Here is an 18,320-nt window from a genome sequence, read left to right as displayed (position 1 = left end):
CATGCTCATTCAGCACTTCTCAAAATGCTTCACAGATTTAGTCCTGCCCTTTTTTTTTTTTTTTAATACTTTGACAAATGAACAGAAAACAGCAGTTAAACACAGGGGAGCTCAGGCTAAATGAGGAGGCCCAGCCAGCACCTGTGGATGATGTTAGAGCAACCATCAAGCCTATTCCTACATAGCCAGGGGGCCACTAGGCCCCCCAGCCTTTGATCCCCTCCACCACTCACCCACTGTGCACGCACCAGGGTGGGAGACTCACCAGTGGTGACAGAAGGAGGATCCTCTGCCCAGTCGGGCAAGCTTGGGGCAGCTGTCTCTTCTGGGGCTGATTATAAAGGGGAATGAGCAAGGAGGGCAAAGTGGTCACACCTGGGGTGGGAAGAGACTGCAACAGCACCCAGGTGCTGTGGGTTTGGGGGAAGATAGGGGGAAATGTGGGGTGGGAAAGGAGCAAAGATTACATTCTTCACAGAAAGAGTGATTGGCATTGGAATGGGCTGCCCAGGGAGGTGATGGAGTCACCAACTCTGGAGGTGTTGAAGAGGAAACTGGATGAGGCACTTAGTGCCATGGGTTAGGTAATTAGCAAGGCTAGGTGATAGGTTGGGCTTGGTGATCCTAGAGGTCTTTTCCAACCTGGTTAATTCTGTGACTCTGGTGGAGATCACATCTCTGGAGATACTCAAGGTCAAGCTTGATCGGGCTCTGAGCAATCTGATCTAGTAGGTGACATCCCTGCTTACTGCAGGGGTGTTGGACTAAATTACCTTTAGAGGCCCCTTCCAGCCCAGTGCACTGTGGCTCTATAACAAATGAGACCTTGCATGTACGCAGGGCTCCACCAGATTAAAGAAGATTCTGTGCATCAGCTATGCTCTACCACTTTCAATCATGGTAATAATGACGTCAGTACCAGGGAGTCTAAGGAAACAGTACAATCTCTTATCTCCTCTAATTTCAGACTTCAGAACTCAATATAACTGCAGTCAGACAACAGTGCAAACACTTGAAAAACTGATTGCAATCTGCAAGAGTCAAGCTGCTTTCACGCTTTACAATTGTAATAACTGTTTGGTTTTGTGGCTGTTGTACTTGCTACCTTGTGTTAATAGCTACACAAAGCACTTTATCCTCTCTCTATGTTCCCTTGACAATCTGGCAGTCGCTTCACCAAGGAGGGCACAGAGGGATTTTCATGTATAACTTTGGTAAAAACTCTTGCTCCTCAAAAATATGCAGCGTAGCACAAAAACCTCCTATCACAGGGCTTCGAGTTCCTTTGCCACTGAAAAGGAAATCATTGTTACTCTGTGTTCTCTTTTTGTAAACATCTATTCATAACTCACCAGGTGATTCACACAGAGGTCCCCAGGATGTTCTGTGCATAGCAATGGTTTCTCCAGCTCTCAGGGATCGAACTGCATGGCATCTCTGCAATAATCAAGTTAAACTCCAACAAGTAATATGGCTTACTAATTAAAAATACAAAGCTTTCTGATGAGCATGTAAAAAACTAGTTCTATTCCAAATCTCTGGACTTTTTGTTTCTTACCATTATGCATTGTTAAACTGAAATGAGCACCAAAAAGAAGTTGAAAGTAAATGGCATCAAGCCAACATCAGTATAAAATCTGTAATTAGTCATACTGAAAAACACTGCTGTGAACAGGCCTTTCACACAATCTCTTCATTAACTTTCTGTTTGCTTTAGAGCAACCTTATGGAAGAACAAACTTCCCACTGTACGACAGGGGGTTGCAAAGATTTTTATTTGCATGCTTCTACTGCCCATGGCAGGCAGAGCAAATAATACCACCAGCATCACCAACTGCAGCAACAACTTTCAGGTCCCACCAAGCTGCCTGTCATTTCAAAACAACGCACAACTCTTCAGCCATGTGTGAACTACTAATCTGAGAATTACTCTTTTGAAAGCCCTGCCCTGTGACATGCTGAGAATTAGCTGCTCTAGCTTTGTATAAGCAGCACTTGCAGAACACAGCACACCTCTTCTGCACACCTCCTTGGCAGCACCTTCAGTTTGTTTGCTACATTTTTGTTTTTAACTTGCAACCTTTATGTAGCCTGTTGACATTATTCAAGAGATGCCATAGTTCTCCTGGATGTGCACATAAAACTAGAGAAACTGCAGTGCTGTGCTATACTGAGATTGGATTAGACGATCTAGGCCCGTTCCAACCCTTAACATTCTGCAATAATCAGCAAAAGAAAGCAGGGAAGTGCAAGGGAGTCCTACTAACTTGTCTATACAAGAATGTCTCACCAGTGTTAACCTGCATGCTTACACTGTAAAAACTCTATAATCCACTGTCTGTAACAGCGTCTTTAACTGGCTCAGAAATAACACAAGAGTTAAGTCTCAGTTTTGTGAGCAAAAAGATGAAGCAAAGCTACCCTAAAGCAAGTAAGCATTCTCCAGAGTAGCATAATGGTCAGAAGGTCAGATCCCAGGCCCTGGGCACTTTCCCAGCCATCTCACATACTTTTCCAGATATAGTCTGCTCTTGCTCTTTGATCTTTACACCTGCTGCAGCTCCCTCACTCTTCATTGTAAAAGCCACTGTAACCCTCAGTGAATGTGCCTACCACTTGTCTCCTTCACATGACATTTTAATCTTAGTCTAAGACACCAAGTTCAGCAACTTTTCAAAGGGGGCAAATTTTGCACAGAAGAAAGAAAGAAAAAAAAATATATATACAAGTAGCATAGAAACTAATAATACAGAATATAAGAGAAAAGAGAGCCTCTCTGATGTACCATGTTAACTGCAGATGTCAATCTCAATCAAACTTCACTTCGGACTAGCAGAATTACCCCATTACAGACCTCTGTAATTCAGATAAAAGTAAGTCCTTTAGTTATCCCTGTTCCTAGACTGGAATGCATACAGCTGAAGCCTTCTCTAACAGCAAACACAGTGGTTCCTAGCAAAGCAATATTTTGATCTCTTGCAGCAAACACACCAGCCTACACAGTCCTTGTTCTGCTCATCTCTCTTTTATCCCCTGCCTTGCAATCACCACCATGACCCACCTCAGCTAACACAATGAACTCAAGGAGAGTACTACTTCCTCCAAATGAGGGCATATGCTGGGGTTTGATGAAGCACTAACATTTAACACACAAATTCAGCTGTGAAAACTGGAGCCATCTTTCCATCTGTCAGAAATGTTTCCTGTACCTACTTGCTTTTTTTTCTGGAGGAAGCTTTATACTTCAAGAAAGGAAACAAGTATCTTCTGCTAGCCACTGAAAATCTCTTAGGAAGAGATCACTTGCTTTATAATGAGCTTAAACTGAGTTATTTAGAGCTAGAGGAAAGTGTTAAACAATGGAGGAACACTAAACTGCTAATGAAAACATCCTTGATAGAAAAAGAGACAGGAAGGCTGGCAGAGGGAGAGAATTCCTGTATGTCTGCTATGAAGAAAAAAAATGAAGCAGTGTGTATCACTTAGGAGTGAAAGAAACGAAGCAGAGACAATTAGAAACTGAAGTTTTATCAGAACATCATTTGCTTTATTGCTTTAAAAAGAAATAGGGGTTTAAAAAGCTGGAATAAATTCCATTTGAGTCACAGCCCTAGAAACTTACTGCCACTGAGCTTCATTTCCTGAAGAAGCAAATCTCTAGTGTGAAAAAATAATAATTAAAAAAAAAAAAAGACAGAAAAACATCCCAAATCAATTTACTCAGACTTTCCTGCTGATACTGCTAATATGGGTGCTCACTTTTCGCGACAGACTCATCTGAGCAAGCACATTTCTGAACAGCCTATCTCATTGTCACTCCTGTTTATGGCCTTCTCACCACCCCTGTGCAGAGGTGAAAGGTTCATTCTTAGGCTCCCCAACTTTGATTTCCCCATTTCTATGCAAGCTCCATACTTTCAGCTATGAGGATGAGGAACAGGAAGAAACACAGACACTATCCAACTTCCCTCTGCTCTCAGCAGAGAATGAAGGAAAACTTCAGAGGCTATCTTAAATCCTGTTTGGAAACATTACTCCTTCAGTGCCACAACAGAACTACATATTGCATGTTGAAAACAAATAGCATATTGTTGCAAAACACTTACTGTCCTGCAGGTGCTTCCTGGGGTCTCCATACAAATACGGATTTTGCAGTGTAAGTAAACCACAGAATTGTTGACAAAGGAAAAAATTTTCATCTTAAACTGTGCTTTGCTTGAATTCCCATTTTCTAGCAGTGTGGTGTATGTATTTGGGATGGGACAGCTGAAAGGAAAAGAACACATATAGCAGCTAGGGCTGTAGAAGACTTGTTGTGGTTACAGCACATAACAGGTTGTCAGGCCCTTTTAGAAGGTCACGGCCACATCTTCCATGAAGTAACTCTCCAGCTGTGCAGAGTTGGTAAGGGGCTATTTGCTGCTTTACTCTCACAGTAAGCAAATAGAACAGGAGATTCAAGAAGTGTTTGGAGAGTCGAAAAAGAAGGGAAAGAGTGACAGTGAAGAATTTACACTTAGCTTCACCAAATATGAATCACAGAACCTTAGAGGTTGGAAGTGACCTCCAGAGATCATGGAGACCAACCTCCCTGCCAAAGCAGGATCCCCTAAGGTAGGCCACACAGGAACACATCCAGGCAGGTTTTGAAGGTCTCCAGAGAAGGAGACTCCACAACCTCTCTGGGCAGCCTGTTCCAGTGCTCTGTCACCCTCACTGTAAAGAATTTTCTCCTGGTGTTGAGGTGAAACCTTCTATGTTCCAGTTTGTAACCATTGTTTTGCATTATTGCTGCAGACCACAGAAAAGAGATTGATCTGAAGTAACATCATACTAAAAAGAATAGCTTTTTTTCACTGAGTGAAAAGACCATACTGTATTTTAAGGTGGTGGGTGAGGCCAAGGAATGTGGCATCTGGGAGAGATGAGTGGCCTAGACAGGAACAAACTTCCTCCTTTACCAGGGGCTGCAGCAAAATTGTGTATGAGTCACAACACAGAGAAATCAACTAACCTACACCTTCACCAATGAGAATCACACAAGCTCCTGGTAGTATGTGAACCTCAGAGCAATAGATCAAGCACACACCTTTCCATCTTCTTTCATTACTGACTGCCAAAACCATGGATTTTTTCAGGTCAAAAGTATAAAGCTATGGGGAAAACAACCAAACTCAAACTACTTCTACATTACCCTTTTGAAAAGATTTTCTTCTCATATCTACCTTTCTTGTTCAAAGAAGGTGTGACCAGTCAAGGGACTGTGTATATATCAGTGATGAGAACACACATAAGAGACATTTGAAAGGTAACAAAGTGGTAATTGGTGACACTGGAAGTATAGCACTATGATATCTGCAAGTGTCATTGCTGTACCTGTTGCTGATAAAAGTGAATGAGAGGGGATCTTCTGAATTATTAGTTGGAGTTGCCCAGCAGTCAGTGAGGACCACCTTGAGCTTGCTGTCTGATCTCTGGATACCCACTTCAATCAAGACATCATCACTGGCAGAGACACTGAAATTTTTTGGTATTGGGGAGTTTCCAATAAACAACTGCATTTCTGTTCTGAAGTGTCCAGATCCATGCAAATCCTCAAAGATGGTGTAAAGTCTGAAATGACAATTAGCCTTCTTTAAAGGGCACAAATTTGACCATGTGTTTCTATAAATGAGTGCCCACTTCTTGAACAGTTGAGTAATGAAGAGTTCTCTGCAGTCCAGTATGTTAGGACTCTGTTCAAGAAGAAAGGATGAAAATACATGGAGATTTTCGTTGGGAAGGTACGAAGCATGGAAACACAAGCAGCAGAATCAAAAGAGTGGAATGTCTTGGCAATACCAGTGTAGCAGAGAGGAATATTGGTATGGAGCTGAAGGGGAATGAGACTATGAGCAGTCTTAACATTCAAAATAAAGAGAGTAAAATATAGAGAAGAAGAGTCACAAAATTAAGGAGAAGAATCAGAGAATCATAGAATCACAGAAGGTTAAGGGCTAAAAGGGACCTCAAAAAATCACCCAGTCCAACCCTCCTGCCAGAGCGGGATCACCTAGACCAGACCACACAGGAATGCATCCAAGTAGATCTTGAATATCTCCAGAGAGGAAGATCCACAACCCCCCTGGGCAGCCTGTTCCAGTGTTCTGTCACTCTCACAGTGAAGAAATTTTTCTTCATGTTTCCATGGAACTGCCTCAACTTCCACCCATTGCCCCTTGTCCTGTCATTGGACATCACCGAGCAGAGCCTGACTGCCTCCTCCTGGCACTCACCCTTTACATATTTATAAACATTAATAGGCACCCCTCAGTCTCCTCCTCTCCAAGCTAAAGACTCCCAGCTCCCCCAGCCTCTTCTTGTAAGGAAGATGTTCCACTCCCTTCATCATCTTTGTGGTTCTGTGCCAGACTCTTTCAAGCAGTTCCCTGTCCATCCTGAACTGAGTAGCCCAGAAGTGGATACAGTATTCCAGATGCAGCCTCACTAGGGCAGAGTAGGGGAGGGAGAACCTCTCTCAACCTACTAACCACAGCCTGACATAGACATTAGTTGACAAAATACATCACTGTTATGCTACAAAAGGAGCAAAAGTAGCTATTGCTACAGGTCATTGTCTGGGGAAGCAAAGAGAAGACAAATTCTGATTCCAAAACCTGCACCAGTAGCTCTCAAAGCTTTGGTTTTGTTTGTGGTTTAGCCAGGCAATGGCCAGTATTGTTGACTTTCAAATCTATTGGCATATTAGACTGAGTAGGAGAGAAGCTCATAGCAGGGACCTGCAGGTTAGCAGATTACTGTCATTGGATACAGCTAAAGTCCCTGGCAGTTCTTCCAATGCAGAAACACTCAGCCACACAACAGCATTTCAAAGCACATAAAGTTGTTACTTACCCTTCTGCAGTGTATCCAGAGGAAGTCAAGAGATCGTTTTGAAACATGCAGTGAACAGGACTGGAAACTTTCAAGTGGTGGATTACTCCCTGAGCAGAATTGTCGTTCCTAAGGATGGTTTTCACTATGGTATCAGTCATGTTCTGCAACACAGAAAGTAGAAAGTGCAACTTGTGAACATTTGTGTTTCTAGGAGTTAGCAGTTTCAAATGTCTAGGTATTCTCCATTCCTCTGGCTGGAAAAATTAAACAACTGACACCTTTAGTCTCTTAGTTACTAGACAGTGACATGTCCACCACCCCTCCTCTTCTTTCTTAGTTTGCAAAAATCATTGCTCTACAAGGAACTTCTGTACTTTATCACGGCCTTTGTTTTGGGATCCAGAGAGACAGCCATCTTTCTTTTGTATTCCCTTCTGCTAGTAACTGGAATATTTGTCTAAATACAATTATTCATTTGGTTTTAATAAAAGGGGAGCTTCTGACAGCTGCAAAAGGAACCCAGAAAGGCATGTGAAATGACTCTCAGCTAAGAGAGGCCTTTGAGTTTTTCTGCCTGACCTTAAAGATTCTCCTTCTCTTTCTTGCTTTCCCCCTGTGTCAAACAGAGGCAACTTTCCATCACAGGAAGACAGTTTCTTCCTCTAAAGAAATTTCTTAGCCCAACATTTCAGCAACAAATAGGTAGTACTCCTAGCTAAGGATCTGCCATTGCTCCTCCCTTCGTGCCCCTAAGAGACAAAGAGTTCCCCAGGGTTTCTTCACATTCACTGGCACAGAGGACTTACAGTATCAACCTCAGTGCCACAGTCGCTCCAGCCTGCCTGCAGCACAACGTGAGTGCTGTTGCTAAAGCTCACATTGCAGTGAGGCTTTCCCAGGTACAGGGAGGCTTCGGGGATAGACTCTTGCTGTAAAAATCTCTTCTGGATAGCAAGGATGATCTTCTCAATTTCACAAGACACAGTTACTGCATCTTTGATGGAAACCACCTGGGCAGGTTTAGTGAGGGGGGCAGGAGACACTTGAGGAGAAACATCATGGGCTGACACAGGATCCACCATGAGAGGAGGCAGCAACGTGGTGTTTCCTAGAGCTTTATGCTCAGTAGTAGAGAAGTCCAGTGAATCAGGAGAAGAAACATGAGTTGAAGTTTGCAAAGGTGTCACAGGTGAAGCTGTGTTGTGCGCAGTTTTCTTATCTGTCACTGTTGCCTTCTGGCTGATAGGAAATGCTGAAGAGTGTGAAAAACAAAGGTATTGTTGTAATATACAAGTTCAGCTGGATTTCACAAGGTAAAAGCAAGCTCACAGGAAGAAACAGAGTTAGTGGCAGGCAGGGAGATTCTTTTGTTCGTTTGTTTGTTTTAAATACACTTCTAGTCACTGTCAAAGATTTTTTTTCAGTATAAAATCCAAGAGATACATGAAGTGCCTGTAAGTAAAGCTGAAGGGCTATACTTCCTGAGAGCTGCAATAGCAAGTGTCCTCAAGGAAAACACATATAAACAGCTTTTAGAAGATCAGAGCTTCCAGGAGATCCCCAATTGTAAATTGTTCATCAGATCTTCATGTAGAATCATAGAATCAGGTTTTGTATAGTACTGTACAAGACTGCACACTTCTGGATGTGGGATATAAACAAGAGCAGAATTTGCTATAAAAAAAATGGCCCACTTGTGACCACAGAATCACACGGAGTCACAGAATGCTCTGGGCTGAAGTGACCTCCAAAGGTCATCTATTCCAGCCCCTTCTGCAGTAAGGAAGGGCACCCTCAACTAGATCAGGTTGCCCAGAGCCCTGTTAAGCCTCGCATTGAGTATCTCTGGGGATGGGGCCCCAACCACCTCCACAGGCAATTTGTTCCAGTATTCCTCTACTCTCACTGTAAAGATACTAGTTGGTATCCAAAAGATAGGATCCTGAGTATTCAATCTAAATATTCAACCTAAGTATTCATTATTCATCCACCACTGATTTAGCGAGCACCAAGACAATAAACTCCATTTGAGTGAAACAAAAAGGATGTGTATCATTGCACTAAAGTACTCTTAAATTATTTAATGGGCTGAACATCCAAATAGCTCTGTTTCCCAAGCAACATATGAAATCCGCACACATATGTGTGTATATATACATATATATATGAAACTCCCCAGCTTTTGGAAATTACTCAGCATAAAATGTTGCTGATTTGAATGTAAGAGGAAGAAAAACAAAAGTTTGAGGTCTTTCAGAGTTGAATTTCCCAAAAGCTCATTATCACAACATTAAATATCTTAGTTAAAACAGAACAATGGTTGGTAACTGTGGTCAAATCCTTGTGACTTCCATCAAAGAGTAACTTAGCACTCTGGTTACAACAACAAATACAAATTACTGAGGAAGCCTAAAAGAATTGAGGAGTTTAAAGACCCATTATATGTCATTTAACAAATTACTTAAGGAAAGAGTGAAGCCAAATAAACTAAGTCATACAAAAAAGTAGTTTGTAATGCCAACATTTCATCCCTGCTGCCATGTAGAGCACAAAACACATAGCTACTGCTTTCTGTTACCTTCTCCATTACCTCTGCTGTTTCCTCTGCTACTGTTAATGAAAACAATTAACAATCTTGACAATCCTATCTGATTTTAATGGCAAATATAACAAAATAGAAGTGTTAAAAGAACTCTACAAAGACAGTATTTAATATTAATAAAGTAAACTCTCATGACAGATTATCAGTCAGAACTACTTCAAGTCCACTGCAAGACTTTTGTTGTTAGGATCCAGCTGTAAACAACAAACTAAATACATCTATGGCAAAATTTCAAGACCTGTGTCAAGTGTGACCATGATCCAGTAAAGATCAGATCACTAAGCATTCAGTTAGCCATTAGATAATAAAATATTCTTTTGCCTTCACAGCTTCTTCCAGGCCTTTCTGGATGCACATCAGCAAATCCTTCATTGCAGCTGCACTGGTAAAACCCAACTGTGTTATGGCAGGATGCATCTGGGGAACAGTCATCTTCTTCACTTTGGCACTCATCATAATCTGTTTGGTGTATTTAAGCAAAAGATAAAAGTGAAGAGTGTATAAATAAAAATGTGATGCTTCTGAAATGGGAGCACAGATGTATCATCACAATATTATGGAGGGATGACACCTCCTAGATGTGATGTCGAGCAGTTACTGGGCCTAGAAGAGGTGGGATGCTAGAAATGCTGCTTAGAAGGCTAATTGCAAGACACTGACAAAACCCTTTAGGAGCCTATCAATGATGCTCAGCAGATACTCACTGAAATCTCATTGATGTGTGGACCACAACAATGCCATGCAACACTAAAGGCTTGGAGAAGAGTGGTTTAAAAACTGCCTAGTGAAAAAGAACTTAGGGTTGTTGGTCAATAGTTGGATGAACATGAGCCAGAAGCGTGCCAACAGCATCCTGGCCTGTGTCAGAAATAACACAGTGAGCAAGACTAGGGAAGTGATCATGCCTCTATACTCAGCACTGGTGAGGCTGCACCTCAAATATTGTGTTCAGTTTTGGGCCCCTCACTACAGGAAGGACATTGTGGTGCTGGAGAGTGTTCAAAGAAGAGCAACGAGGCTGGTGAAGGATCTAGAAAACAAGTCTTATGAGGTGCAGCTGAGAGGAATTAGGTTGTTTAGTCTGGAGAAAAGGAGGCTTAGGGAAGACCTTAGGGAAGACCTTACCACTCCACACAACAAGATAAAAGGAGCTTGTGTTAAGGTGGGGATTATTCTCTTCTCTCAAATAGCAAGTGGCAGGACAAGAGGAAACCACCTCAGTTTGCACCAAGGGAGGTTTAGGTTGGGCATTAGAAAAAGAATATTTTCACCAAAAGAGTTATCGAGAACTAGAATAAGCTGCTCAGGGAAATGAAGGAGCTACCACCCCTGGAAGTATTTAAATACATAGATACAGCACTTAGGATGTGATTTAGTAGTGGACTTGGCCATGCTAGGCTAATAGCATGACCTTTTCCAAACTAAATTACTCTAAAATGCTATGAAATGCAGACACCCTGCTGCACAGCTCTTCTCCTCTTAAACTGATCAATGGCCCAAGGGGTGTTTCTAACCCAACAAGCTTCCTTAGCTGCTTCCCTCATTTCAAACTCCTGAGGATATGATCAGCAAATGCCTAGGAATAGTTAAGCAGGATGCTTGTGTGAGCTTGCTGCAGTCTAGTTGCTTGCTTAACTTCACCTAGCTAAAATTTCCACTTTTGAAAGAAAAAATATGCTTTAATTCCCTTTCTATTCCTCAGGTCTGCTTGTACCTGTGCAAATAAAGATGTCCCAACATAGGTGGGACTTAGAAAGCAGCACTAACCACCTGCTCTCTGGGGACCCATCCCTGAAGCAAACCATTTGTTTCAGCACAGGTTGGAGGTGGACATACACTGTACAAAGCACTACCACAAAATAGCTGTGACCTTACTAATTAACAGGAGGTGTAACTTTCCAGGTTCACAGCTGCAAGGTTTACAAAGAGGATGTAGAGGGCAGGCCACATACATGTTTCTGAAGTCATTTTGCATGGGATTCTAAGTGACAGCTTACAGCAATATTCATTGGACAAGGATACAGAAGTTGTGTTTTGTTTTTTTTTCAGAAGTGACACATTGACCTATGAAACATGATTCAACAGCAGTTAGTCAGAAGACAAGTGTTTCTCCTTACCAGCTTAAGGAAGTTGTACAAACAGACACTATGTTGGTCTCAGTAAAGTGTGAACTTTCTTCTGAACTTCTGACCCACAGCATCACAGAACTGTTGGAGCTGGAAGGGACCTCAAAGGTCTTCCAGTTCAACCCCCCTGCCATGGGCAGTGACACCTTGCAGTAGAACAGGTTGCTCAGAGCCTGGTCTTAAAAACTTCCAGGGATGTGGCTTCCACCACCTCCTTGGGCAACCTGTTCCAGTGTCTCAATGCCCTCATGGTGAAGAACTTCTTCCTAACATCCAATCTGAATCTACCCACTTCTAGTCTTGCTCCATCCCTCCTAGTCCTACCACTACCTGATCACTAAAAAAGTCCCTCACCAGATTTTTTGTAGGCCCCCTTCAGATACTAGAAAGCCACAATAAGGTCTCCTTGGAGCCTTCTTTTTTCCAGACTGAACAGCCCCAACTCTCTCAGTCTGTCTTCACAGGAGAGGTGCTCCAGGCCTTTGATTACCCTCACAGCCCTTCTCTGGACACACTCCATCATGTAAGGAAAATGCATACTCCCGGTGCAGAAAAAATCATGTTCATTTACTTGTTTTTTTGAGAATTCTATCTCATGCAAATTATCAGTGCAAAGTAGAGGGTAATTAGTTGCACAATTATTTTAAACAGAGTTAGTTATGTCTGTGTACAGGGACCTGTTTCCACTGGTAATTTACAAAACCCTCTGTTTGTGACCACTGTAATATCTCCATAGCTTTGTCACTAGAAAACTCATGCTAGCTATAGATAAAAAGATGAGTTGGATTTGTCCTTTTAGATAAGGAGTACCTCACATCATATTTCATCTTTTGATATTCTCTGAAACAGCTGATTGGATGGATAAGCAGGAGCGATATAAGCTGAGAAAATGGCTTTTCACCCATCTGTTTTTACAGATACTTTCACCTCAAAAACATACAGATTAATAATAGACTTTATCATCTTCCTCCTTCTGAAGTATTATTGGGATACAAGCTGCTCCTTACCGTTTATGGAGAGACTGTTCTTGTCAACTGTGAAATAGGAGCTGTGTTCAAAGGCATCATGAAAAGTGGTGATGATGTAGTAGATATCCATATCTCCTGCAATCAGTAAATTGAAACTTACCACTGTGCTCCCATTAGTAATACCCATTATCCTCACTTTAATTAGACCAGCATCCATCTGCTGAACAACCTCAAGAGGAAGAGATTTATGTACCTGAAATTAAAAAAAAAAATGCACATGGAGATGGACAGATAGAGCAAAATTACATTTTGGGCTTTGCACACTGCCCAAAGAGAGCACTGTGATTTGTACTCTGGAGAGAAGCAGAAAGAATTGACCATTTGCTTTATGCTTCCATTCTACAGTAGCAGATGGATATGGTATATATTTAACCTTGAGCATTAAATAAGCTAAGCAATTAAGACCTTCTCTGTCATTTGGCACAGATCCATGCCTCTGGTGACACTAAGGGAAGAAGAAGACTTGGAGGAAGAGTCACAGAATCACAGAATGTCAGGGGCTGGAAGTGACCTCGAAAGATAATTCAGTCCAACCCCCTGCCAGAGCAGGATCACCTATACCATATCACACAGGAACACATCCAGACAGATTTTTATTATCTCTAGAGAGGGAGATTCCACAACCCCACTGGGCAGCCTGTTCCACTGTTCTGTCACCCTCACAGTGACAAAATTCCTCCTCATGTTTACATGAAACTTCCTATGCCTCAAGGATTGCATGTTCCACCTCTCAAAATAACTACAGGGAGATTGGGCAACCCAATACAAGGAGCAACAATGGAGGTGGAAATGTCTCCTGACTATGCATATTTGTCTCTGAGAGCTCCCTCAGCTCAGGTACATTACAGTTTAGAGCAGAACATCCTCAAGTCTTTCTTGACAGGTGATTTCTCATCACAGCCAAGCAACTAAAGCCTCTTTTTAAATGCCTTTTAAATCAAGATAAAGAAAGCAGAAATATGTTTCCTTTCTTCAGCACTGCCACACAATTCAACCTCTTGTCATACTAGTCCTCAGTCTGATTTCAGAAACAGTTCATTAAAGTCCTCCCCAAGGAGCATCTGACCTTTTTTCTGCAAATTCTGACTATCATCAGGGCACATATTCCTAGATCATAATCCTCCTCCAGGATTCCAAGAGCTGGACTAGGAAATGGCTCTGAAGCATTCTGAACAGGAACAGTCACCCTCGAAGTTTTGCAACACCAAACCACAGCTGAACTTAGGTCTGTCTGCAGAAATCGATAAAATAAACATTCAGTTTGCACACAGTAACCTTGGACTTCTCTAGTGACCTAAGAAAATGCCACCCTTTTCAAAGCACACTGAGCCTCAGTCATGATAGCCCTAGAAGTTGTCTCCTTCACCACACTGGAGAGCAGGATGGTCAGCTTTCTGTGAGATAGGAAAACACAGCCCTGTGTTAGGCTTTGCACCAGCTAAACTGCTCAGCCTCTTTACCATCCAACCCAGATAGAGACACCAACCCCTCTCAAAGAGACAGAGTGTGTATTTGACCTCTTCCCTGTCTGTTCTCCAAGGCTGGGTACCTCTGGAGTGCAGGCATTCATGGGAACATCTCTCAGAGGAGAGCAGCCCATGGTGTAGGGCATCTGGATATAGGCAGGAGCCCTGTGTGGGACATATAACAGCACTGGCATTTGCAGCACCATTCCCCATCATCTCTAGGTCCAGCACTAGCCACAGGAGAAGCAGGCCCAGACAAGAGGCTCAATAACATTGCAGAGGAGTCCCTGCCTACTTGCATGTTCCAAACGAAAACAGCACACACAGAGATCTGTGTGCCACATCTTGCACCAGTATCTAACCACAAGGCAGGCAGAGCACATACCTGAAGACACAAGGCCAGGATAAGCTCAGGCTATGTTCTACCATCCATCAGGGTCCTGCATTTTTCTATTAGAATTGTGTATTCTCTCATTTCCTCCAGGGGATGCTCACAGATCCTCTGTGTTTCTTAATATCTCTCATGTGTGTCTGGGAAGCCTTTTTATATTCTTCTACACTTATAAACAGAAAGTGTAGCAACAGAAAACATGGGACATAACTTTCAAGCTTGGACCAGGCAGGTAGTATAGGTTGTTCTGAACTAATATATTAAAATTGCACCTGCAAGCTGCCAGCAACAGTGCAACAGGACACTGCAGTAAGACCTGGCAGCATGTGAAAGACAAATTGTATGCCCTCCTTGCCACTAGCTTCAATGCTGGACACAGAGAGATGAAAACAGACACAGAAACACCTGAATTTTGGTGATTTCTGGCACACTTGCTCATTGCTTTCACCCTCCAGAGGCTGTCAGTCTCCCAGGAGATGCCAGCAGAGAGGAATGCAAGAGCAGCAGAGCAACTGCACCATAAAGGCCAGGCAAGCATTACTTGGCCCTGCACACTCTATTTGCACCTCTTTTCCAGCACCTCACTTTGCTTCAGGCCCTCTCTTTAGGATACATCACTCACTTCCTTCCCTAGCTCAAATTTCCAGAAAATTAAGGGGGCAGGTGAAGGCTAGGCTACAGTCACCTCCAACCCCTTCTTCCTCTACACATCTTCTACAGGAAGTATGTGGAGTAGCAGGGCTGGATTTCAGCCATGAGTGTAAGGCCAAGTTTATATTAGTGATGCTCTTGGGGCAGGTGGTGAGTCCTATGAAGAACAGCCTAGGTAAAAGTCAAGGCACAGAGTTTGTGCATTTTGTGCTGGATTCTCCCAGGTGATTACAGTTTTTGCACACCTATGTGCCAAGCCTGTGTGCCATGCAGTCTTTACTTACTTGCCTGCTACATGCTATCCAGCTCTGAAGCTGGCCCCAGATTCTGCAGGAAAGCTGCAGCCCTTTTCTGGGTGATCAGAGTTGATGTGTGTTGCTTGCCCTTGGTGGCAAGGTGACATGGCACGGAGCAAAGCCCTTGTGTGCACTTGGAAAGGGCTCCCGTGCTCCTGGAAGTCCCATCCAGCAAACCTTGCAGTGACCCTTGGGGCATACTGGAAGAGCCAGGAGGATGGAAATAGCTCATTTCCCTACGAAAGCCTGAGTAGACCATAGACTGTTCTTGTCAGTCCCCAAACCTTCTGTTTCACCAAGCAAGGGGGCTCTTGTGTCCTTTCTCCTCTCTTTTTCTGCTGTTTCACAAGAATGTACTGAAAAGTTGGAAGCTAGTTCTGAATTTTCATCTCTCATAGTTTTTATCTGAACTCCTGGACACCAAATACATACTTCTGTAACATCTTTAAGCTCATTCTCGAGTTCAACCATACTCCCTTCTCACGTATTCCGAAGATTTTGTTTTATCGCTGCTTTTTACCTGGGGCTTGGGACATTTTATTTATTTATTTTTGTCTGGTTTGTTTGGGTTTTTGTCTCCTTCCTGACCTTATTCATAGTTTTCCACACACAGCAGGACTCAGCGCCCAGGTGTCAGGAGATGTTGGCAGTACTCGCATTTAGCCACTAGGTGGCAGTAAAAACCCCTTTATCCAGGCGGCTAGGCGATAGCGTAACCAGAGCCACACCCTAGGTTATCAAAATGATGGTTTATTAAATGGAACTAGAAAAGAAAGAGTGAACATTTCAGAAATGAAGAGCCACAAGAAAGGAAGAAAACGTGAGCAAAATTAACAGCAGCATCGAGGGAAGGGAATGTCCATTGCCCAGGCCAAAACAGGAGGCAGATAAAGTTCATGTTCAGAGCCAGATGGAAGATATGCTAAAATCTACTTAACAGGACAGGGAAGGCCAAGAGGTTTCTTAAGCAAAAGGGAAGTGGCCGAGCCAGGCATCCAGGCTCACCCTATGTGTGATTGTGGCATGTTTTCTAGGATTTCTGGGACTACTTCATAGGTCCCAGGCAAAATGTCAGCAGCTTGTTGCTGCTGTTGTTGGTACCTGTACAGGATCTTCTGTGGCCAGGAGAGCAGGGAATGTACTGGCAGTCAGGAAACTGGAAATAAGTAAAAGCCACATTAATTTGAACAAAAACTTGCATGAAGCCTGTTTTTTTTTTCACTCAAAGAGGGAAAAAATATCTCCCCACTGTGCATGCTTTGGCTGCACCTTCAGAGAGAAGGTACTAGAACACACAGCCACCATCACCAACAGCTCTGACATCCCAAGTTGCAGATAACTCAACTAACAAAAAGGGTGAAATTACAGTGGAATAATGAAACTGCCTTAATCCCTGTATCAACACTAATTCCACATTCAGAATGCTTTAGCTGCAGCTATTTTAAGTACATTAAGCTACATCAAACAAAGGCTATGCCACTTCCAAATGAGGGGGTCACTTTGATAAGTTTCCCAATTTTTGTTAGTTAAGACACCCACATTCAAAACAACTTCTTATTCTTAGGGATTTAATGTGCCTCAGTGAGTACATTTTAGATTCAAAACTTTTGTTTTCCTGATTCACTTCCTTGAGGATAAATCCTAGCTGCCATGGTGCTTTTATTGAGTAATGCAAAAGGCAGGCTAAGCAAAAACCAAGTAGATTAAAGTACTCTTTAGATATGTTGTTTTTCAGTTGCATTGCATGGATGATGGTGACAATAGGCCTAGAAAATGAGAGTGCAAGTTGTTATATCAAGTTTTTACCTCATTCTCACCTACACATCATTTAAAGGATGTGCTGACAATTTAATCACATGGCACTTAAGGGCTCGGGTAGCTCTGCATTAAAGTACATTACACACATTAGGATTTATAAATCCTCTGAATTGTAGATGGTGACTCCAAAGAAATTAAAAAAAATCTCTGGCAAAGTTTATTTAACTGAGAGTGCTTTTAAACCCCATGAAATCTTCCTCACTTATTTTAAAGTGAGGCTATTAGGAGGAAATTCTTAGACTGGCTATTAGGAGGAAATTCTTTACAGTAAGGCTGGTAAGAGACAGAAAGCAGTTGCCCAGGGAGGTTGTGGATGCCTCCTCCTTGGAGGAGTTCAAGGCCAGGTTGGATGAGGCTTTGAGCCCCATCTAGTGGAAGGTGTCCCTGCCCATTGCAAGGGCGTTGGAAGTAGATGATCTTTTAAAGTCCTTGCCAAACCATTCTATGAATCTATGGATTTCTGTCCCTTATAACCAGAAACAAAAATATGGAGATCTTTCTGTTATCCTAAGCTGCATTTTTCTAGAAAGACAACATTTGTGATAAAACAATTGCATCACATTTTGCTGTATCAGTAGCTAATGCAACAATAGCCTACAGAGAGTAGCTGAGAGGTGAAAGGAATCAACACTAACAAATCTCACCAGCTGATCCACAAAACCAATGCACTGGGAGAAGAAATTACTTCCTTATAGTCACAAGTGATCACTTTCTGCCTGAAACTTTAAGAACTGGGTGAAACTGACACAAACCCTTACTTTGGTTGCTTGCTTTAGTAATTATGTTACAAAATTTCCAAATGTATTTGTATCCATGAATGACTGAAGAAAATATATTCCATTTAGTCCATTTCAATACCATGCTATTGCAAAACAGCCTCAGGCAGAGAGTGGCACTGAACGAGAGTGAGGTCAGTGGAGAATTGCTCCCTTTTCCCTTTGCTAATCATGTCACTCCTATTTTGGGACTGTTTTTCTGATGTGACAGCTTGGGGCCAGAACAGCTCCAAGAAAGCTGTGCTCCACTAACACATCCCAAAAGGTGCAAACCAGTAACGATCAGTGGG

At 42.5% G+C, this 18,320-nt stretch overlaps 1 protein-coding gene across 1 annotated transcript in view; it reads right to left on the bottom strand.

Annotated features, from left to right (window-relative positions):
• The window catches only part of UMODL1 (uromodulin like 1), a 75,407-nt gene that overhangs the window by 4,868 nt on the left and 52,219 nt on the right, over positions 1 to 18,320 (bottom strand). The window contains exons 14-20 of the mRNA XM_064152571.1: positions 12,612 to 12,825; positions 9,800 to 9,937; positions 7,683 to 8,128; positions 6,895 to 7,037; positions 5,377 to 5,613; positions 4,107 to 4,266; positions 1,353 to 1,437 (exon numbers count right to left, since the gene is read on the bottom strand). Of these exons, the coding sequence (XP_064008641.1) occupies positions 1,353 to 1,437; positions 4,107 to 4,266; positions 5,377 to 5,613; positions 6,895 to 7,037; positions 7,683 to 8,128; positions 9,800 to 9,937; positions 12,612 to 12,825 (1,423 nt within the window). The remainder of the gene's footprint in view (positions 1 to 1,352; positions 1,438 to 4,106; positions 4,267 to 5,376; positions 5,614 to 6,894; positions 7,038 to 7,682; positions 8,129 to 9,799; positions 9,938 to 12,611; positions 12,826 to 18,320) is intronic.

The sequence above is a fragment of the Pogoniulus pusillus genome, chromosome 12 (assembly GCF_015220805.1).
Source record: "Pogoniulus pusillus isolate bPogPus1 chromosome 12, bPogPus1.pri, whole genome shotgun sequence".
In the NCBI taxonomy this organism is placed as follows: Eukaryota; Metazoa; Chordata; class Aves; order Piciformes; family Lybiidae; genus Pogoniulus; species Pogoniulus pusillus.
The sequence above is the reverse complement of the archived record's forward strand: the minus strand, read 5'-3'. Positions and strand labels throughout refer to the sequence as shown.